Raw genomic sequence first — 24,118 nt, 5'->3', positions numbered from 1 at the left:
CAAGAGTATCTTTGTACTGTTAAGTCATACCGCATCATTTAATTTAGGTTTTTTTACATAGGTCTGGATTTGTAAATGATCTGTATGCCTATACTTTGACAAATCCTTCAGTATTTTCCCCATTAAGTTATGTCAATTAAGAGTGAGACTTAGGGACTTCCCTGGAGGACCAGTGGTTAGATTTAGACTCTGTACTTTCACTGCCGAGGGCCCAGGTTCAATCCTAGTAGTTGAGGAACTAAGATCCCACAAGCCTCGTGGCATGGCCAAAAAAAAAAAAAGAGAGAGAGAGATTTAAAGGTGTAGTCTCTAGGTAAATAAAGGATTTTAAAAGCCTGTTTCTTTATGAATTATGGTTAAAAATGAATTCAAGATATACTAATTTTTTTCTAGTAATTCAAATTAAGCTGTCTGTTATATAGGCCTAGGCTGTTTTTACTAAGTGAAGCATGAAGCTAATTAGGAAAAGGACACACGTTCAATCTACATAAGGATCACCTTCTTTCTAATCTATGAAGATAAATACCCAAAGATTATATATATTGCAAATGAAAATAGTTAAGTTATCTCTTTGTTTGCTTATTAAGAGCCATTAGCACAATCTCCACATAAGTAGGACATATATATAATATATATTCCATTATCTATCTAAATCTATATTTAGAAACATAATTATAGAAATATCATTTCTATTCTTCTTGGCCATAAATTTACCCATTAAAAAGTTAAACTTTATTCTCTCTATGATATTGGATCGACCTGTCTTTACAGAAAAATTTTATTTAACCAATGATTTTTATACCTGTTTAACACTAAACATATGTGGTCTTTAATAATTCATCTCAATTGAATAGCATGCCTTTATATTTGGGATTATATCGTTTCTTGTGTATATTCATTTATCTGCTTCTACTTGAACAAAAAGTTGAAGAAATTTTTTTCAAAATGCCATTGTGCTCCTGACCTCTGATAAACGGAACTGCTGGGAAGTATGCGCATGGTTTAAGTTGAAGCACCTCCTCAAAGGGAGTGTGAAAATGGCTTAGCTTATTTGGGGAAAAAACTAAGATTCTAATATATAATAAAAGACAACAACTTTTAGAAAGTAGAGAGACATAAAACTAAAATGGAGCCCTCCTCTGACATAGTCTCATTAATCGTGACTTGCTAGATAGAATTCTGTAGTCAAGACGACTTAAAAATATATGGGATAGTGAATGTTCAGAACCTTTTCCTCCTCTATATAATGAAAAATAGAAAATAAAAGCAGAAGAAAAACAGCAAAACAAAGTGGCTGCTTAAAGAAACTTCCAGTAAAGTACCCTCCAACTAACATTATCTCAAATCTTATTTGACACTATCAGGAATTTAGTGCTCACGGTGCTTTTACTATCCCTTTCTGCCAATTCATTAGTTGAAAATACGATAATACCTTGCTTTTTACAAGACCTACTTGAAGATTTAGAGTCAACTCTGAAAGGGAGTTTTATATAGAGAATGTCACTTCCCCCCCCAAATAGTGGATTTACTTTACCTTTAGTTGGAGCACCAGGTCCATTCGATATTTACCAAGAGGGTTTATGTCATTTAGAATCAAAGCAATGATGATATCAATCCCATTAGATTCATGAGTAGCAATACATGTCTAGGAAAAAAAAAGTTTATAAAATAACACTCTATGTACGACATAAGTGCGCTAGAAGCCATGACATAAAATTATAGAATCACCTTAACTTTTCGACTTTTAAAATATAATTAAAATTTAACTTTGAGATTAAGTCTAAGATAACTCAAAGGTTTAACTTTAACTTATTCTTTTGCATAGAGTCTATTAGTGACTAGTATTAGTTAAATGGCTTTGTATGAAGAACATAGAGATAGACATTGTATGAAACAGGTATCTTTTCAATGAACCATTTTAATAGAATTTCAAAAAACAATGGTTAAGTAAAACACTCAGTCAATAAATTTTAATATGCCCTTCATTAGAGGAATTCCTTAAATTTAGAATTTTAAGATCTGATCTATCCAGGCTAAGAGAATATTCCTATTTACAAAAGGAATGCGCCCCTTATGCCCAAGGTTTGTAAGTACACTTTATTGGAAATGATGTAGCAACTTCATTTATCTGCTACTTAATGCTAAATGAGTAACAAGTGATGCTGTTGATCACTGTGGCAGCAGACAGGGAATACAGGCACCTCCTGATGTTTTGGAGACATCTTGTCAATTATGGCGGTTGAGGGAAAAGGTCAGAAGATTCCTCAAACTTAAGTGATTCACAGAGGAATCTGACTTGAGAAAAGCTTATAAAATATCCTGAGAGGGGCTTCCCTGGTGGTGCAGTGGTTGAGAGTCTGCCTGCTGATGCAGGGGACATGGGTTCGTGACCCGGTCTGGGAAGATCCCACATGCCGCGGAGCGGCTGGGCCCGTGAGCCATGGCCGCTGAGCCTGCGCGTCCGGAGCCTGTGCTCCGCAACGGGAGAGGCCACGACAGTGAGAGGCCCGCGTGTACTGCAAAAAAAAAAAAAAAAAAAAATCCTGAGAGATAAATGTCAGTATTTTGAAGGTTAGGGTCTACTGTGCTAGGACTCCGAATTTAATTCATTTTATAGGACTTGAAAATCAGGAACTTGTGGGTTGGAGTTTGTAGAACTATATCTTACCACACAGCACCCACTGTCAAGGTGTCTGAAAAATTGAAACCCACGTAAGATAAATGAGAAAGAGTAAAATCAAGGTGACTCTGAAAGGACTGTTATTTTTCAGAATGGGCTTCGTTTCTCCCTTCATATAAGGAAATTTTTACTCCCCTGACACCCAAGAGAGGTGTTTTCCATCTGTCTTCTACAACTCCGGAGGTTCTTCTGATTGTTAAAATGTTTGCTAAACTTAGAGGGAATCAATTTGCAGACTGTGTCCGGAATTTGCTAGCCACTTTCTTTCCACACACTTCCAGAGCACGGGGTTCATAGTAAGTATATTTCCAGAGTATACGGGATTCACGCTATTTTATTATTAATTTCTACTTTCAGAGCTTACCTGATTTAGTAAAAAACCAAGAGTGGAGAATACCTGTTTTCTGTTATACATGATTTTAACCAACAACAAAACCAAATCTTTGAATTTGCATGTATTTCCTTAACTTTAAATCAACAGTTAGGTTTTCTTGTATCGTTGCCCTAGGAGAGGGAAATATAACACAGAGCAAAATCCACAAACTCTCTCACCATGTCACGTGCATATTATGGGGGGGGAAGAAGTATGCCCCTAACAAATTATTTACGTCAATAATTGCGTTTTTGTTCTACATACCTATGCATTTACATGTATGTGTGTGTGCATTTTTGTACATATACATCATATAATTCACAATAGAAAAGCAAATTACTTTTTTCACTTTTCTATATTAAGCACTGATATTTGGTCTCAATGGCTTCTTTAAAATTAATATCCAGAAATGTCTGTGACTTGAAAACTCTTCCTTCCAGGGTGGATCCATGCTTGTGATGGTAGCCCTGTAACAACCTGTGTAGATGTGAACAGTCAGTAAATTCCAGGGTGCCCCCCACTTTACTAGTCCAAGTGTTCTACTGTCTACTCCTTCTATGTGACTGTGATATCCAAGAAAATGGAATCAGAGACAAACATTCTGGAAAAAGGAGTCGAAACCTTGCCCTGGAAAATGTAATACAGTTAAAAGCGCACTCTAGACTAAACCACAAGTCCTCAGTTTTTGTTTGTTTGTTGTTTGTTTGTTTTTGCGGTACACGGGCCTCTCACTGTTGTGGCCTCTCCCGTTGCGGAGCACAGGCTCCAGACGCGCAGGCTCAGTGTCCATGGCTCACGGGCCCAGCCACTCCGCGGCATGGGGGATCTTCCCGGACCAGGGCACAAACCCATGTCCCCTGCATCGGCAGGTGGACTCTCAACCACTGCGCCACCAGGGAAGCCCAAGTCCTCAGTTTTAAGAATGGCCCTACAACGTACAGATTCGGTTACTCTGAGACTCTGGAACACCACTTGATTTCTGAGTCAGAACCTATTCATCAGCAAAATGGAAGCACTATTACATATTTCATAAGTTTACTGTGAATATGAAGGAGATAATATACACAACCCACTGCAGTGGAGCCGAAGAAACCAATGGGAGTTGATGCCACAAATCCTAGAAAGATTGACTAAAGATGAAAACTGATCAATGATGAAAAAAACGTATTTAACGTTTTTTGATAACTCTGATTTTTACCTGGAATATTTTCATGGGAATTTCCTTTTAAGGTGAAATTAAATTAAAATATGGCATAGTATTTGTTAGTCCATAATTCAGTCTTTGTATGTTTTGTTAGGAAGGTAAAACTATCTGGCAAAGCAAGAAGAAAGGTCTTTTACAGGCACACAAAGCTTGGCTCCTTCACCAATCTGATCCTTTTGCTGACTGGTCAGAATACTTGTGCGTGAAGGACTGCTTTCACAGTTACCTGATTTTCATGGCACGGGCCCTGGCAATACTCAGTCAAGCTCTCCAGAGTCTGGTTGACCAGCACTACATTCTTCTCATTGATGTAGAGACCCAAGAGGCCCAGGCCACCCGTTGTACTTCCACAAATGCAGTCCAAAAACTGAAGGGTCTCACAGACAAGGTTGTAATTTGTTTTGTTGTTTTGATTCCTCAAGAAATTCTAAAGGCAAAAGAAAGCATACCTGAAGCATTAAAAAAAAAATCACTGTGATAATTGTTTTTAGTTCTCTCCATAGGAGTGTTTTTCTAACTCGAGAGGATCCCCGTGGTAATGTGGAATGGAATGGCTATTTATATGGAAGCATTTACATTTATTAAATTTCTCCTGGGTTTAAGAAATAAAAGATGCATTTTTTTCCCAAGCATCTATATTTATCAGTATGGTTCATAACAAATATTTCTCAACATCATTGTCTTAAAACTATATACAAAGGACAAAAACAATAGGTAGTAGGAAAAGAAGGAAAAAGAAACTGGAAAGAAATTCATTAGGGAAAGAAGAAATCAAATATTCAACTAAATGATCCCTTATAAACAGTGTAGCTTCAAACAGTAAATGATGCAACCATTATGGAGGGCAACTTGGAAGCATCTATCAATATTTTCAGTTAACATACGACTGCAAAGAGGTTCACCGCATACTGCTTATAACAGCCCAAACTGGAAACCGCACCATACCCATCACAATGTGACTGATTTAATAAATAAATGTACATCCAAACACTGGAATATATTGAAGCTCTAAGAATGAGGTACTTCAATATGTACTGATATAAACATAATCTAGTAATAAGTAATTTAGTAATAAGATATATTAGTAAATGATAAAAGTAAGTGGAAGACCATTATATTGTGTGTGTATTTTTTTAAAGGTTTACATGTACAGATCAGTATGCTTATATGTGCATAAAAATGTCTGGAAGGAAACACAACCTGTTAGAGTGATTTCGAGACCTTGCCCGCTTGCTGACAGATGCGGTCCAGTAGCTGGAGCAGCTGGGGCCCCGCAGGAACTGAATCGGCAGCCAGCGGGGGGACCCTCTCTAGAACCAAGTCTATCGAGAGATTATGCATTCTGTCCACTCAATGCCATGGATAAGCATCCCCACGGTCTCAGTGCTCCTGCTAGAGGTGAGAGGTTACAGCAAACTATATGACAGCATAGAGGAGTTTCCATATGTATTGCTGAGGGAATAAGAATCTTACCGATCTTCTTTAAAGAACCAACTTCTGCAGAGGGCAGACAGCAGAAGCAAGAACTACAATCCTGCAGCCTGTGGAACAAACACCACATTCACAGAAAGATAGACAAGATGAAAAGGCAGAGGGCTATGTACCAGATGAAGGAACAAGATAAAACCCCAGAAAAACAATTAAATGAAGTGGAGACAGGCAACCTTCCAGAAAAAGAATTCAGAATAACAATAATGAACATGATCCAGGACCTCGGGAAAGGAATGGAGGCAAAGATCGAGAAGATGAAAGAAATGTTTAACAAAGACCCAGAAGAATTAAAGAACAAACAAACAGAGATGAACAATACAATAACTGAAATGAAAACTACACTAGAGGGAATCAATAGCAGAATAACTGAGGCAGAAGAACAGATAAGTAACCTGGATGACAGAATGGTGGAACTCACTGCTGCGGAACAGAATAAATAAAAAAGAATGAAAAGAAATGAAGACAGACTAAGAGACCTCTGGGACAACATTAAACGCAACAACATTCGCATTATAGGGGTCCAGAATGAGAAGAGAGAGAAAAAGGACCAAAGAAAATATTTGGAGAGATTATAGTCGAAAACATCCCTAACATGGGAAAGGAAATAGCCACCCAAGTCCAGGAAGCGCAGAGAGTTCCATATAGGATAAACCCAAGGAGAAACACACTGAGACACACACTAATCAAATTGGCAAAAATTAAAGACAAAGAAAAATTATTAAAAGCAGCAAGGGAAAAATGACAACATACAAGGGAATTCCCATAAGATTAACAGCTGATTTCTCAGCAGAAACTCTACAAGCCAGAAAGCAGTGGCATGATATACTTAAAGTGATGAAAGGGAAGAACCTACAACCAAGATTACTCTTACCCGGCAAGGATCTAATTCAGATTCGAAGGAGAAATCAAAAGATTTACAGACAAGCAAAAGCTAAGAGAATTCAGCACCACCAAACCAGCACTAAAACAAATGCTAAAGGAACTTCTCTAAGTGGGAAACACAAGAGAAGAAAAGGACCTACAAAAACAAACCCAAAACAATTAAGTAAATGGTCATAGGAACATACATATCGATAATTACCTTAAACGTGAATGGATTAAATGCTCCAGCCAAAAGGCACAGGCTTGCTGAATGGATGCAGAAACAAGACCCATATATATGCTGTCTACAAGAGACCCACTTCAGACCTAGGGAAACATTCAGACTGAAAGTGAGGGGATGGAAAAAGATAGTCCATGCAAATGGAAATCAAAAGAAAGATGGAGTAGCAATACTCATATCAGATAAAATAGGCTTCAAAATAAAAAATGTTACAAGAGACAAGGAAGGACACTACATAAGGATCAGGGGATCAATCCAAGAAGAAGATATAACAATTATAAATATATATGCACCCAACATAGGAGCACCTCAATACATAAGGCAACTGCTAACAGCTATAAAAGAGGAAATCGACAGTAGCACAATAATAGTGGGGGACTTGAACACCTCATTTACACCAATGGACAGATCATCCAAAATGAAAATAAATAAGGAAACAGAAGCTTTAAATGACGCAACAGACTAGATAGATTTAATTGATATTTATAGGACATTCCATCCAAAAACAGCAGATGACACTTTCTTCTCAAGTGCACACAGAACATTCTCCAGGATAGATCACATCTTGGGTCACAAATCAAGCCTCAGTAAATTTAAGAAAATGGAAATCATATCAAGCATCTTTTCTGACTACAACACTATGAGACCAGAAATCAATTACAGGGAAAAAAAAGTAAAAAACATAAACACATGGAGGCTAAACAATACGTTACTAAATAACCAAGAGATCACTGAAGAAATCAAAGAGGAAATAAAAAAATACCTAGAGACAAATGACAATGAAAACAGAACGATCCAAAACCTGTGGGATGCAGCAAAAGCAGTTCTAAGAAGGAAGTTTATAGCTATACAAGTCTACCTCAAGAAACAAGAAAAATCTCAAATAATCTAAACTTACACCTAAAAGAACTAGAGAAAGAACAAACAAAACCCAAAATTAGCAGAAGGAAAGAAATCATAAAGATCAGAGAAGAAATAAATGAAATAGAAACAAAGAAAACAATAGCAAAGATCAATAAAACTGAAAGCTGGTTCTTTGAGAAGATAAACAAAATTGATAAACCATTAGCCAGACTCATCCAGAAAAAGAGGGAGAGGACTCAAATTAATAAAATTAGAAATGAAAAAGGAGAAGTTACAACAGACACCGCAGAAATACAAAGCATCCTAAGAGACCACTACAAGCAACTCTATGCCAGTAAAATGGACAACCTGGAAGAAATGGACAAATTCTTAGAAAGGTATAAGCTTCCAAGACTGAACCAGGAAGAAGTAGAAAATATGAACAGACCAAAAACAAGCAATGAAATTGAAACTGTGATAAAAAATCTTCCAAGAAACAAAAGTCCAGGACCAGACGGCTTCACAGGTGAATTCTATCAAACATTTAGAGAAGAGCTCACACCCATCCTTCTCAAACTCTTCCAAAAAATTGCAGAGGAAGGAACACTCCCAAACTCATTCTATGAGGCCACCATCACCCTGATACCAAAACCACACAAAGATACAACAAAAACAAAAAATTACAGACGAATATCACTGATGAATATAGATGCAAAAATCCTCAACAAAATACTAGCAACAGAATCCAACAACACATTAAAATGATCATACACCATGACCAAGTGGGGTTATCCCAAGGATGCAAGGACTCTTCAATATACGCAAATCAATTAATGTGATACACCATTTTAACAAACTGAAGAATAAAAACCATATGATCATCTCAATAGATGCAGAAAAAGCTTTTGACAAAATTCAACACACATTTACGATAAAAACCCTCCAGAAAGTGGGCATAGAGGGAACCTACCTCAACATAATACAGGCCATATATGACAAACCCACAGCAAACATCATTCTCAATGGTGAAAAACTGAAAGCATTTCCTCTAAGATCAGGAAGAAGACAAGGATGTCCACTCTCGCCACTTTTATTCAACATAGTTTTGGAAGTCCTAGTCACAGCAATCAGAGAAGAAAAAGAAATAAAAGGAACACAAATTGGAAAACAAGAAGTAAAACTGTCACTGTTTGCAGATGACATGATACTATACACAGAAAATCCTAAAGATGCCACCAGAAAACTACTAGAGCTAATCAATGAATCTGGTAAAGTTGCAGGATACAAAATTAATGCACAGAAATCTCTTGCATTCCTATAAACTAATGATGAAAAATCTGAAAGAGAAATTAAGGAAACACTCCCATTTACCATTGCAAGAAAAAGAATAAAATACCTAGGAATAAACCGACCTAGGGAGACAAAAGTCCTGTATGCAGAAAACTATAAGACACTGATGAAAGAAATTAAAGATGATACCAACAGATGGAGAGATATACCATGTTCTTGGATTGGAAGAATCAGTATTCTGAAAATGACTATACTACCCAAAGCAATCTACAGATTCAATGCAATCCCTCTCAAATTACCAATAGCATTTTTCACAGGACTAGAACAAAATATCTTAAAATTTGTATGGAGACACAAAAGACCCAGAATAGCCAAAGCAGTGTTGAGGGAAAAAAACGGAGCTGGAGGAATCAGACTCCCTGACTTCACACTATACTATGAAGCTACAGTAATCAAGACAATATGGTACTGGCACAAAAACAGAATCATAGATCAATGGAACAAGATAGAAAGCCCAGAGATAAACCCACACACCTATGGTCAACTAATCTATGACAAAGGAGGCAAGGATATACAATGGAGAAAAGAGAGTCTCTTCAATAAGTGGTGCTGGGAAAACTGGACAGCTACATGAAAAGAATCAAATTAGAACACTCCCTAACACCATACACAAATATAAACTCAAAATGGATTCAAGACCTAAATGTAAGACCGGACACTATAAAACTCGTAGAGGAAGACATAGGAAGAACACACTTTGACATAAATCACAGCAAGATCTTTTTCGATCCACCTCCTATAGTAATGGAAATAAAAACAAAAGTAAACAAATGGGACCTAATGAAACTTGAAAGCTTTTGCACAGCAAAGGAAACCATAAACAAAATATAAAGACAACCCCCAGAATGGGAGAAAATTTTTGCAAACGAATCAATGGACAAAGGATTAATCTCCAAAATATATAAACAGCTCATGCAGCTCAATATTAAAAAAACAAACAACCCAATCCAAAAATGGGCAGAAGACCTAAATAGACATTTCTGTAAAGAAGACATAGAGATGGCCAAGAAGCACATGAAAAGCTGCTCAACATCACTAATTATTAGAGAAATGCAAATCAAAACTACAATGAGGTATCACCTCACACCAGTTAGAATGGGCATCATCAGAAAATCTACAAACAACAAATGCTGGAGAGGGTGTGGAGATAAGGGAACCCTCTTGCACTGTTGGTGGGACTGTAAATTGATACAGGCACTATGGAGAACAGTATGGAGGTTCCTTAAAAAACTAAAAATAGAATTACCATAGGACCCAGCAATCCCACTACTGGGCATATACCCAGAGGAAACCATAATTCAAGAAGACACATGCATCCCAATGTTCATTGCAACACTATTTACAATAGGCAGGTCATGGAAGCAACCTAGATGCCCACTGACAGACGAATGGATAAAGAAGATGTGGTATATATATATACAATGGAATATTACTCAGCCATAAAAAGGAATGAAATTGGGTCATTTGTTGAGACGTGGATGGATCTAGAGACTGTCCTACAGAGTAAAGTAAGTCCAAAAGAGAAAAACAAATATCGTATATTAACGCATATATGTGGAACCTAGAGAAATGGTACAGATGAACTGGTCGGCAGGGGAGAAGTTGAGACACAGATGTAGAGAACAAACGTATGGACACCAAGGGGGGAAAGTCGGGGTGGTGGGGGGTGGTGGTGTGATGAATTGGGAGATTGGGATTGACATGTATACACTGATGTGTATAAAACTGATGACTCATAAGAACCTGCTGTATAAACAAACAAAAAAAAAGTGATTTCATGGGGGAATAAACCTGGTGAAAGGGTAAGCAAAGATGGAAACTTTTATTTTATTTTATTACTTATTTTCACAAATTTAATTTACTATTTAATTCATTTGAATTCATTTCTACCATTTATTCTATTTCCTTTTGGTTTGCATTTGTGATTTTTTTCAATTTTTTGTATTGTGGCAAGATATACATAAAATTTACTCTTAACCATTTCTAAGTGTACACAGTCCGGTGGTATTAAACATATTCATAATGTTTAGCTACCATGTCCATCATCCATTTCTATAACTACTTTCATCTTTGTAAAACTAAAACTCTACACCTATTAACAACTCCATATTCTCCCTCTCCCTAGCCTTTGACAACCACCCTTCTACTTTCTGTCTTCATTATTTTGACTACTCTATCTCATATAAGTGGAATCACACAATATTTGTCTTTTTGTGTGTCTTATTTCACTTAGCATAATGTCCCCAGTTTCATACATGTTGTAGCGCATGTCAGAACTCCCCTCCTTGTTAAGGCTGAATGATATTATATTTTTTGTACACACTCCATTTTGTGTACCCATTCATCTGTTAATGGACACTGGGGCTGCTTCTACATATTAGATATTGTGAATAATTCTAACACTGATTCGTAATAAAACAAAACTCTTTTATAAGTAGCATTTTCCAAATTGTTTGATCCCACATTCCTATCAGTAAAATGTTTGATCAGATACTACACATCCACTTCCCACATGGACAGACCACATGGGTCAGGATAAGTGCACAGGCACATATTCAATATCTCCCCTCTGCAAATAAAGCTTCTGGTCTTTTCCTGCTGACAGTTCTGCAGCAGCTCTCTCCAAGTTGTGGTGGGGTGGTCCACAAGAGTCATGGCTTCCGCCATTCATTAATTCCTGAGGGTCTCATCTCCTTGGAGGATATTCAATCCAATTAATATGAATCTACCCTCTCTTACCAATTCAGAACACCTGCACTTTAGATGCTTACTAGAAAACACAGCTTCAAACTCTGCTGTTGCTCTAATACTGGAGTTGTGCTCTTAGACATGACGTCACCATTCATGTGGTTTTTCTATGGTGACATAAGCAGCATGTACAAATGATGCCCAAAACAAAGGGGCCAAAATTCCTAGGCACACCTAAGTTCATCTATTTGACAACAAAAAATGTACCAAAGAAGATGTAAGGCCAGGATTATATTAATTTACAAAGGTATCAACCTTCACTGCTATAAAAAATCCTCTTCCCCAAGTAAATCAATGAAGTTAGAACGCTCCCTCACACCATACACAAAAATCAACTCAAAATGGCTTAAAGACTTAAATATAAGACATAACACCATAAAACTCCTAGAAGAGAACATAGGGAAGATATTCTCTGACATAAATTGTAGCAATATTTTCTTAGGTCAGTCTTCCTAGGTAAAAGAAATAAAAGCAAAAATAAACAAATGTGATCTAATAAAACTTATAAGCTTTTGCACAGCAAAGGAAACCATCAAGAAAACGAAAAGACAACCTACAGACTGGGAGAAAATATTTGCAAACGATGCAACCGACAAGAGATTAATTTCCAAAATATATAAACAGCTCATACAACTCAATATCAAAAAAGCAAACAACTCAGTTGAAAAATGGGCAGAAGACGTAAAGAGACATTTCTCCAAAGAAGACATACAGATGGCCAACAAGCATATGAAAAGATGCTCAACACTGCTAATTATTAGAGAAATTCAAATCCAAACTACCTCACACCAGTCAGAATGGCTATCATCAAAAAGTCTACAAATAATAAATGCTGGAGAGGGTGTGAAGAAAAGGGAACCCTCCTACACTATTGGTGGGAATGTAAATTGGTGCAGCCACTATAGAAAACAGTATGGATGGTCCTTAAAAAATAAACATAGAGTTACCATATGATCCAGCAATCCCACTCCTCGGCATATACCCAGAAAAGACAAAAACTCTAATTCAAAAAGATACACTTACCCCTATATTCACAGCAGCATTATTCACAATAGCCAAGACATGGAAGAGACCTAAGTGTCCATCAACAGACACATGGATAAAGAAGATGTAACACACACACACACACACACACACACACACACACACACACTGGAATATTACTCAGCCATAAAAAAGATTGAAACAATGCCATTTGCAGCAACATGGATGGATCTAGAGAGATACCACTTATATGCGGAATCTAAAATAACAGTACCAATGAACTTATTTACAAAACAGAAACAGACTCACAGCCAGAAAACAAACATATGGTTACCAAAGGGGAAGGGGGAAGGAGGAGGGAAAAATTAGGAGTATGGGATTAACAGATTCACACTACCATATATAAAGTAGATAAATAATAGGGATTTACTGTATAGCACAGGGAACTATTCAATATCTCATAATAAGGTATGATGGAAAAGAATTTTAAAAAGGAAATATATATATATGAATCATTTTGCTGTACCCCTGAAACTAAAACAATATTGTAAATCAACTACACTTCAAAAGAAAGAAAGAAAAATCCCCTTTATTAACTCTGTTTCTAATGAAGACATACAAAGATACTCTGTATCCTCACTCAAGGAATATGAACTGAGTTGGGAATGATGAAAGTTTCTACAGTCTTATAAAACCATGAAAGATACAGATGAGGCAAATGTGACCTTACTTAACAAATCCCGGAGTCCTAAGGTTAGATGATACCCACTGAGGCTAAAGAGATGTGAGTTGAAAATGCAAAGAATGATACCGCAGGAGCCTGATTTTTTTTCATGCATAAAGGAATTTTCCTCTCATTTTTCTTCACTTAGATACCAAAGTTTCTTCCATTTCAGAAGAGCACTATTGTTTTTATTATTTCTCCCAAACTCTCTCCAAAACTACTTGTTAGTTCTATTTGAATTTAACTACCTATAATCATAGGCTGTATGCTCAGCTTTCACACAAAATAGAACAAATACCTGCAGTTCCCGGTTGTGATTCTCACAGAGTAACTGAAGAAATCTCAGAATCGGCTGCATGATGGCAATGGCAGGACTCATTGTTACTTCCTCCGCAGACTTTTCCTCAGCGTTTCCCGCTTCTGATCCTGTGCAAATGATGTCTATTTCTGGATCCATTTCTCTTCTGTACGCACAGTATGCTTTGGATGTTGCCGAAGAAGCTTCTGTTAATTGCCCTTTCATTCCCTCTTTTAAATGTAATGGTGAATCTCTTACTGAAAATAAAGCAGTATTCTTACATTTATGAATTAACTTCCTTTTGCTAATTAAAAAAAAAGACAGTTATCCAAATTCTCTAACAATTGAATTTAAAATCACCTGACAAGAGGTGCAAGAATTTCCCAAAAAGAATCTGAGAGGTAGCAACTAAAAAATTAACTTTGCACTGGGATATTTAAAAAAAGATCTTAATGCTTAGCCAATTTTAGAAGGGCTCCTGTCTTTGTGATAAATATAAAATGTCAGAGTTCTTGAATACGAGAAGGTGGGAAAATAGGGCAAACTTCAAAAATGTTAATATTTAGATGATTTGTATTTACTACACTGATGACTTCATTATTCCAAATACCAAAAATCTTTCATAGAGTTTACTGCTGTAATTCCTGTTCTTACAGTTTAAATTTCATGAACATTCAGAAGGTTTGGGCAGTTGTTCTTTACCATAAATTTCACACTGAAATCAAACATTTTCATGTCACTTGTTGCTTTGCACTGATAACTCCTTGCTTGAGCTTGGCCCTACAGAGCTCTTTCAAGGTCAAACCCATGACCACAAAAATTCAAGGGTGGAGTTCCATAAACAGAGTCACAGCTGGAATAATTAGACTAAGACAAGTGAGATAAAAAACATAAGAGAGATCTAAAAACTGTGTTACCCCTCTTTTCTCTCACTCTATTCTCCCCAATACTCAACTATTTCTTTACCTCTCATTCGTGGGCCAGATGTCATCAATTCGTTGTCATCATCCCTTTTTTTGTTACCTATGTCTATGGTATTAACTGTCACTGTTGATCTTATCTCTTTTTGAGCAGCCTTCATTCGGTCATAGAGAACTTTGAAAAATTTTTCTGACTTTTTTTGTTCATGCAACTGCTGGTAGAAGGAATACTGCAAGAAAACATATTTTAAGACATCTATACCCAAGGGGAGAAAATAATGTTTTTACGTTTGAAATAAACATAAGCATTATGGATAAAAGTCTATATTTAATGTGCTGCCCATGATTATTTCATAAACTGACAGCTTTGCTAGTCTCCTGTACTATTTACTGTGTCCTAATAATAGCTTGTATTTGCTTAGCACTTTCCACTAAAATCCAACATAATTTCATGTTACTGAATTCATCTTTACTGATTATTTGTTTTAAAATTTTACAAAGGTACTGTAAGAAGGGGTATGCAAAGAGCGCTTTGATTTTTATATTATTATGAAGTCATGTTTTGATTCAACACATATTTACTGAGGGCCTACTATGTGCCGGGTCCCATGCTAGGAAGGGATAGAACAAACAGGGGAAACAACTACAGTCTCTGCCCTTGTGACTTTGTAATCTAGCATGGAAAACAACCACTAATCTGATGGTAAATGTGAGTCTATAAAGAGTTATTTTTCTCTTTGTCTAAATTATAGTACATTTAATTTAGAATGTGTTACCATGGCAGCCTCACTCACAGGAACCCACTGATAAGTAGGCACTAAATTCTTTCGGTACTTTATTAGATACGTTGCTTTGCATGGGGTCTAGGGCAAGCCCACCATAATATGTATAAAGTGAATTCTGCTTTAGAGTAAATAATGATGTAGAAAGGATTCAACACCCGAAGTATGATGAAACATATCTCACGGAGAGGTGGAAATACTGAAACTTGAGAATATCTGCCCTAATCATGGTCTGCTTAATGACTTCAGGAAGTAACCGAAGAGGTAGGAGATGGGAAAGGTGGTACACTCCAGAGAAGTCAGGATTCACACTGGGTGGGGAAATTGTAAGTTATTAAGACTAAAACCTTGGAATAGATGCAACACAAACAAGAGAAAGTAAAAAAAAATTAATAAAGATAATAATTCCAGGAACTGTGCTGATAAAAAAGAGTTATATAACCTTGATGAGAGACAAGGGGAAGAAAACATCTGAAGAAATAATGACTTCCAGATCAACTAGAATTGACCATAATCCAATATATCTAAACAGTCAATTTTGGGGAGTTTGGCTCCTGCAGATATACTTTCCTGAAAGAATGCCTGAAACCATGACTCATAGGTCCTGGAACTTATAGGTGAGGCTCTAATGACATCAGGGCTTGAAATGGATGCCCGTCCTGCAATTTGTGATGTGGGCAATGCATATTCTCCAAGTGTTTCATGAAGTCTTGCAAGTTGGCTTCATACCTACAAGGGGGACGCTCTAAGCAGAGGGCTAGCAGCAACTCAAGAAAGCAGGCCCAAAAGCCACAGTAACCATAGCAACCACAGTGAAACAGTCAAGCTGGTTCTGTTAATTCAAAGGATAAATTCAGCATTCAGAGACCTCTGTGGTCTCATAAATTAAGCTGATGCTTGAACCCTAATATTTTCAAAATAATGGCGTTAGAAGGTAGAAAGGGATTCCTATATATCAATGAGGAAGTTATAGAACTTTGTGGTTCTATTAAAACAAAGTTTTATAATTTATGTTGTTCCTTGACATATATTATCTCATTGATTCTTTCAGTGCAACTGTGGGATGAACACGGTATTCTTATTTCCATTTTGTAGATCAATAAAATATGGTTTGGTGAATGTAAACAACTTGCCCAATATTATATAAGTAGTAAGTGGGTAGAGCTAGGATTTAAATCCAGATTCTCTGACTCTAAATCACTAAATTTATAAAATAACCCCTTAAGCTCAAAATATCAGATGATTTGCACAGACTTTTAAAAACCAGGGCTCTATAACACTGAACGGTATGATTTTAATAAAGATAAACAGTATGCTTTTTATATGTGTATATAACCTCAACAGGTAGCATAACGATTTACCTCACAAAAGAGGTGGGCTTTGACTGGGGAAGCACCTCCATGAGCTTCAGAGTATAAGAGGAAACTCTAAGGTTTTTGGGGGGAGCCACGGGTGATAAACAGATCTATGTGACAGAGGAAGGACTTTCCCCCAAGAAGGGGGTGGGGGAGACTAGAAATGAGAGGACAGAGAAGAGAAGTGAAGTGAGGAACCAGAGAGATGAAGTAAGACCAGGGTTTGACGCAGGGTGATCAGCCAGTGAAACTTCCTAGGAGTGAAGCGGTAGAAGGGTATTTTCGAAAGGAGATGTTTGCAGTGGTTAACAGCACAGACTCGGGAGCCAGTCTGCACGGGTTCCAATCCTAGCTCGATCTCTGACTAGCTATGTGAGTTTAGGTATATCTCAGATTCTTCTTTGTTAAGATAGAAGACACAAGTTCCTGCACAGGTTGTTTGTGAGGATTAACCAAGTTATTACGCAGAAAGCACCAAGAATAGCACTTGGTGGAGGTATTATTTTCATTGTTGCTATTATTAGCGTGCAATTTGAAATTGTAATCTAACCACCTCCTCTATCCTCCCCCTCAACCATTCTCTAATGAAGTATATTAAACATATAAATTGATTTATGTAGCTAGGAGGATAGAAATTAAGGAAGAGGATCAGATTCCTACCTTAGTACTACAGAAGCTGCCATGTGCCAAGACAGCCCATGAACTAATAAGAAAGCAAGACATTAGTGGCCAGCGAGACCATGAGAATGTAACCCCTCCTGGATTTTGGCAGAAGTCTTGGCGAGGGCAAGGATTCAAGTTGACCTCAACTAGACCTCTTAGGGCCAGGAGCACACAGTTGACATCTGGGTTACACAATGATGTAGATAAGTGAGAAACACGAATAGGGTAAGGCTGGTACATGAGACTGTCATAACCCATCTTAAAAGAAGGTTTTCTTATACAAAAATCATTGAATGCTATCCACACCAACAAATATTTGTTGAATGGCTATAAAGCAGCATAGATATAAAGAACAAGACATGATGCCCTACTTTAAAGAAGATGACATTTAACTGGAGAGACAGGATGTCATATAAATAACAACCAAACAAAGCTGCACCGGCAAAGTGCCAAGTGAGCATCAAAGAAACAAATGCTATGGGAGCTCAGATAAAGGACTGGTCCCGAAGGCCCCAACCAGACAGGGAAGACTTTGTGAATGAGGTAGAATTTGATTCAGACCATTCACTCATAGAGCCATTCACTCCTGAACATTTATTGAATCCCTAGGCTGGGCCAGCCATGGTGCCAGACACAAGGGATGCAAAGATGGAAAACATGTGGTCTCAACCTCTAAGGAATCATGGCCTGATGAACTCCTGCAGGATAGAGCAGAAGCGTACAGTACCTAGTGGACAATTCTGCCCAGTGGGACATAGGATCAGAAAAGGCTTCCAAAAGAAGTTCATGAGTTGAGTCCTTGAAGAGGAGAAAGTGACATGAGAAACGGCACAACACATCTAAGGAACTACAAGAGCTTAGTATAGCTGGTGCACAAGAGAGAGGACGGGGGAGGGGAGAGATGGAATAAGAAAGGAAAGGTGGAAAACTTGAAGAGATTAGATCACGAAGGATCTTATGGACTACGGTAGAGTTTGCCTTTACAGGGAAAGTGACTGATTTTAAGCAGGAGAATAACGTGTGTTCTGGAGAGATATCTTTAGAGGTAACATGATTTTTTTTTTAGCGTTTAATTAGATGTGGCTTCTACTTGCCATGAAGAGGGAAAATGGATTCTGGATTTTCCAATTAGTTGTAAGCGTCGTTTCCTTCCTGACCAAGGCAAACCTAGAAATATCGGATTAGTGAGCGGCAGGGCTGGGAGGATGATGCCTGTTCCCTGGGAACACTTCCCAGCTCCGGGGATCACACAATGAGCGAGCTCTGCCTTTAAGTGGGGGGAGTCCAGACACAACTTGGCAGGAATTTCAAAGTGAAACACATGCCTTCTAGAAGCAGTGGTCTGATCCTGCATGCAAGTGAGCACACCGCTCACTGGAGCAGAGCACTGAATAGATGAACGATGACTCTCAAGTCACCCCTCCTGAGGTGGATGAGCAAACAGAACGAAGAAAAGAAGACATGGTTCTTCTCTCCCCACACCAGTGAAAGCAGGGAGAGGCAGCAGGGTAACGAGCACTGAGAGATTTGGGGCAAAAGGGAAAGGTAGAGTTCTGAACTTCTGAAAAAGTATCTGAGATGGGTGGGGAATGTTATGGGAACTTGTTTTAATGCCAAATACTGTGCGAGGAGTTTATATATATTACCTCATTTAATTAATGCACTTAATTCTTTTTCTTCTACATTTAATTCTTTGATGAGTCAAAATGTTGTCCTGATTTGCTGAAAGTAAGCCTAAAATTTCCCTAAGCAAACCAGAATTTCTGGTATCATGTTAGAAATGATGCTGCTAAGGAATGTTCTGCTTGACCGAATAATTTGTGGAGCTCTGTAGTTACTACAGCAAATCAAATAAATATATAAGGAAAATGTGGTTGTTTTTGGGTGGGGGAACAGTCATGAGAAGCTTAATGAAAAAACATTACTTTCCCTGGGTGTCTATAACAAGTAAATAAGAAATACAAAATAACAAAATGTAACAAATGGTCATGATGGTAAGCAAGTACCTGAGTTTGTGTATTTCCTCCTTCAAGCAAGGCAATGCCAAGTAAAATGCCTTCCGAAAAAATTCTGTCATTTTTGGTGCTCACTATAACATCGATGACAAGTTCAGATGCACCTTCTTTATCCAGTAGACACTGAATATCTGACATGGATATCCCCATCTTATCTGAATCTTGTCCAGAAAAGCTTCCTGTGATTAGGAAAAACAAATAAATAAACCTTTGTCAGAAGGCAAAATTAATTCAAATGTTCAAATCCATTGTTTTATGAACCCAAAATTGTGCAAAGGTTTTTGGGCCTCTCACTGTTGTGGCCTCTCCCGTTGTGGAGCACAGGCTCGGGACGCGCAGGCTCAGCGGCCATGGCTCACGGGCCCAGCCGCTCCACGGCACGTGGGATCTTCCTGGACCGGGGCACGAACCCGCGTCCCCTGCATCGGCAGGCGGACTCTCAGCCACTGCGCCACCAGGGAAGCCCCTGTGCAAAGGTTTTTAATAGTGCTTTTAAAATTTACTTTTCCAGTTTTATTGAGATATAACATCGTATATCAATGATATATAACATTGTGTACGTTTAAGGTGTACAACATAATTCTTTGATATATAATATATTGCAAAGTGATCACGACAATAAGATTGATTAAATTCATCATCTCATAAAGTTGATTTATTTTCCTTGTGATGAAAACTTTTAGGATCTATTCTCTTGGCAACTTTCAAACATGCAGTACAGTATTGTTAGCTATAGTCATCGTGTTGTATATTACATCTCCTGGATGTATTTATTTTAGAGCTGGAAGTTTGTTCCTTTTGACCCCTTTCCCTTGATTCCCCTACTCCCCACTCCCTGCCTCGGGCAAGCACAAATCTGATGCCTGTGTCTGGGAGTTTGGTGTTTTTAGATTACATATGTAAGCCATAGCAAAGACAGCCTGTCTTTGGCTGACTTAGTTCACTTTAGCATAACGCCCTTGAGGTCCATCCTAGTTGGCGCAAATGGCAGGATCTTCTTATTTTTGCTGTGGCCGATAATAGTGCTCTTTAAATGATTTTTATATTTGTGCTATGTTCAGTAAAATACTAAGTAGCACTGCATGCAGACACGCTCTAAAAATCCAAAAGTGAGGAAAAAATGATGTCTTGCCTCCTCCTTGTGCAGATTTGCAGTAGGCTCCAGAGAGGTGTCCGTTCATACAGACACCATAATCGCCTCTAAAGTACCGATTCAGGAGTATTTTTCTTAATGTAGTACCCTAATAAAAAGGATTAGAAAAGTGTAAGTTATTGTTTCTTTTTTTAGCAAAAGAAAAAATATCAATACATTAAAGTGCCACTTAAAATGCATTTTATCAATGATTTGAGACATGGAGAAAGTAACTTTATACTGCATAATATTTTCTGAGGCAAAAATTTGCAAATGTTTACCAAGAAAATAACAATAGTTTTGCTTCTCCCAGAAATAAAGAATAAAATATAGTATTTTCAATGGACTATACTAGGAAAATCACAAACACTATACATTTTAAATTGTTTCAAAAGTGTTGGTAAGAATATTTATGGTGGCTAAAGAAAACACAGATTAATAAATACCCTAAGAATTGGAAAGAAAAAGCCTTAGTTAGAGGGGCTCAGTAAAAAGAGCTAGAAAAGTGCTGGGTATACAGCAGGTGCTCAAAAAATTAAGCTTGATCAGACAAAGAGAATTATATTTAAACTCCAAGTGCTGTATTCTGAAGACAGTGGGCAAAAGTGTATCAAACATGTAATTCAAAAATTCCTAAATCTTCAATTTTGTATGGATTACAAGACATTTTTTAAATGATATATTTTGCAATATAGTTGCTTGCATGTACATAAGAAATATAGACAACTCTAAATCTTCCAGTTTACTGGTTATTATTTTAAGAGGCGAGAGTAATTTTTGAAGTATTATTTAAAGACTGTATGTTTAAACTATTTAAATTAACACCACAACTGCCAAGGTAAGGACATTGTGGTCCAAGAGCTTATGTAATTGGCTGCAGATCGTGCGGCTAACAGGTGATAGAGTAAGACCTGAACTCAACTCTTGATGGCAAAACCCAGCCACTTCCCCGTGCTGCATTGCACGCTCCCTCCCCAGCATGCCTGCCTTTTATGCTGAGACAGGTGGCTTTCATTGCTCCTTCTCTCTCTCATGCTTTGGTTGTCCTTGTTTCTCCAGCCTTGTTTCACGTTTTGTCCTCAGCTCTTCTCCCCTCAGCTTCCTTCTCCCCATCAGCAACTTCATCTGGACCCTTGCTTGCACAATCACCTGTGCAGGTCTCACTGCCAAGTGTGTTTCCTTCAGCTTTGACCTTGTTTTCCTGAGCCTCTCATCCTGTTTCCACTTACATTTCCTTATCTACATCCGGAGATTCTGGTGGCACCGCAAACTCAACTTTTCCGAAGGGAATACTCCTTCTCTCTTAAACCGGTTTTCCTCTCAAACTGAAGAAATTCAATTTATTTCAAGGAGATCACATCGTTCTGGTCTTTTAGGCTCCAAACTTAAGGGATCATCTATTAGCCACCACCCCCAACTTGACAATGATTTGTGAAATCCCGCCTACTCTACTTTTTCAACAGTTACTTCCAAAAGTGTCTTCACACATTATATTATAACCAAACTGAACTATGTGATGATTCCTCGACCACAGTTTTCTAAGTCTTTCTCTTTGTTCACATCATATTCTCTGTCTGAAAAGCTCTTCTTCTTCTTGTTTATGGACATGTCCTATCTTCCCTCCATTCTACCAATATTCATTAGGTACCAAGTATGTTTTAGGAACTATCTTAAGTGAATAAGATATAACCGTCTCCTCAAAGAATTTGCAATACCATCGGTTCCATAATAGAGATGTATACTAAGCCCTATGGAAGCGCTTAAGGGGAAACAGCTGATTCGGAAGAGGCTTTACATGGCAAACCTCCCCTGCTAACCCAGACGATCGTCCCAGCAAAGCTGTCTCGTGCACAGTGTGGAACAAATATGTATGTCCTAAATGTCACAGTGCCAAGAATTTCAACAGGCACCCAGAGCCTTATAGCAACTTTCACTTATTGACACTTAAATTTTTTAGAACACAGACATTTATTATTGTCCCCTATTTCATGTTTTCTTCCTCTAAGACTTTTTCATGTGGGGTGTTGTGAGCAAAGGTGATGGTCAGTCTTGGAAGAGACAGTGAGGTGTTAAGAGCTTATTCTACCAGTGAAGAGAACTCAACTCGCCCCTGTCAAACCAAAGTGGGGCACTTAGAGAAGAGGTAAGAAATGAAGATTTCTTTTTTTCTTTTAAAAGAAAGCCTTTTGAGTAAATTAATTTCATCTGGCCAAAGAAGCATCCTTCCAACAGGGGAGGAAAAACAAAATAAGACATTTCTTTGGAATCAAATGGGCTTTTACTGTGTATCTTATTACAGCAGAAGGAGATGCTACAAGAGACCTTTATAGACCCATCAATTATAAGGCTGAGGTTGTATGTTGGGGAGAAAGACATGAGAACACATTGACTGAAGTACTTAATTTCTTTAAAGGGCACCTCAGTTTGCTGCACTAATCACGGTTCTCACCTCTACACATGAATGGATTGCTTCTCACTCTAACCTGGTAACATACAGTTGGCCCAGCTGTAATAAGTAAAACTGACAAACGTGAAAACACAGGACTGTTTTTCTTGAAATGGTACAAGTCAGTGTCACTGTCTGGAAGAGAACCTGTTGTGAGTGGAACCCCAGGTCCATGGGAATGAGCTCCCTTTTTATTCTCTGTAAGAGCCTTTTAACCACATTAATCCAAAAACTCAACCAAGAGATAGAAAAGCAATAGTTTAAAGGATACATATTATAGAAAGCTACATTTTACCCTCTGTTTTTAAAAATGCTCTTTATACTACTAGAAGAATAAAGCTGTTCAAAACCAATCAGACAGTGGAAGTGTTTCATATCACATTAAAATGAGCACCATACTTGCCATCATTGCTAAATTCTTTTCAGGCAGATGAAATCACAGGTGCTTATCAGATTCATAAACATCTAAATCAAATGAGCAACACTCTTCTTATCTACTCCCGGCCTAGTTAGAAGCGTACATTTTCTAACTATGTGACATTCAGAATGCCACCGAAAGGAGATGGGAGCTCTTCCAGCCTAGTTCCAGCCTAGTTAGAAGCGTACATTTTCTAACTACGTGACATTCAGAATGCCACCGAAAGGAGATGGGGGCTCCCTAGATCTCTGTTCGCAACTCTGGAGCCACACTGCCAGCATTTCAATCCCCTCTATGCCACATACTAACTGGAATATCTTAAGTTACTTCACTACCCTGTGTCCAGTCCCATAATTGTCAAACGGAATGATCATAACACTCTCAGAGGGCTTCAGTGATGATTAAATAGGGGGAAATATGTAAAGTACTTAAAACAGCACATAGTAAATGCTATATAAGTTGTGTATAATTGATGCTGTTGTTGCTAGTATTAATATTATTCAGATCACAGAACAGTTTACAGTTGACAAGGTGATTTTGTACATACTTTCTCACTTTATACCAAACCGTCCCACATACTAAGAAAATGG

General features: G+C 37.7%; 1 protein-coding gene across 4 annotated transcripts in view; it reads right to left on the bottom strand.

Annotated features, from left to right (window-relative positions):
• ITPR2 (inositol 1,4,5-trisphosphate receptor type 2) overlaps positions 1–24,118 on the bottom strand; it is a 526,334-nt gene that overhangs the window by 148,049 nt on the left and 354,167 nt on the right. For all 4 annotated transcript variants that reach the window (XM_027129402.1, XM_027129406.1, XM_027129405.1 and 1 more), the window contains 6 exons: positions 20,665–20,773; positions 19,524–19,711; positions 14,764–14,947; positions 13,798–14,054; positions 4,484–4,684; positions 1,535–1,645 (listed from right to left, as the gene is read on the bottom strand). In XM_027129402.1, the coding sequence (XP_026985203.1) occupies positions 1,535–1,645; positions 4,484–4,684; positions 13,798–14,054; positions 14,764–14,947; positions 19,524–19,711; positions 20,665–20,773 (1,050 nt within the window). The remainder of the gene's footprint in view (positions 1–1,534; positions 1,646–4,483; positions 4,685–13,797; positions 14,055–14,763; positions 14,948–19,523; positions 19,712–20,664; positions 20,774–24,118) is intronic.

This window comes from Aethalodelphis obliquidens, unplaced genomic scaffold (genome assembly GCF_003676395.1).
Source record: "Aethalodelphis obliquidens isolate GAN/ISIS:26980383/991018 unplaced genomic scaffold, ASM367639v1 scaffold36, whole genome shotgun sequence".
Classification (NCBI taxonomy): domain Eukaryota; kingdom Metazoa; phylum Chordata; class Mammalia; order Artiodactyla; family Delphinidae; genus Aethalodelphis; species Aethalodelphis obliquidens.
Note: the sequence above shows the minus strand (reverse complement) of the source record. Positions and strands in the feature narration are given on the sequence as shown.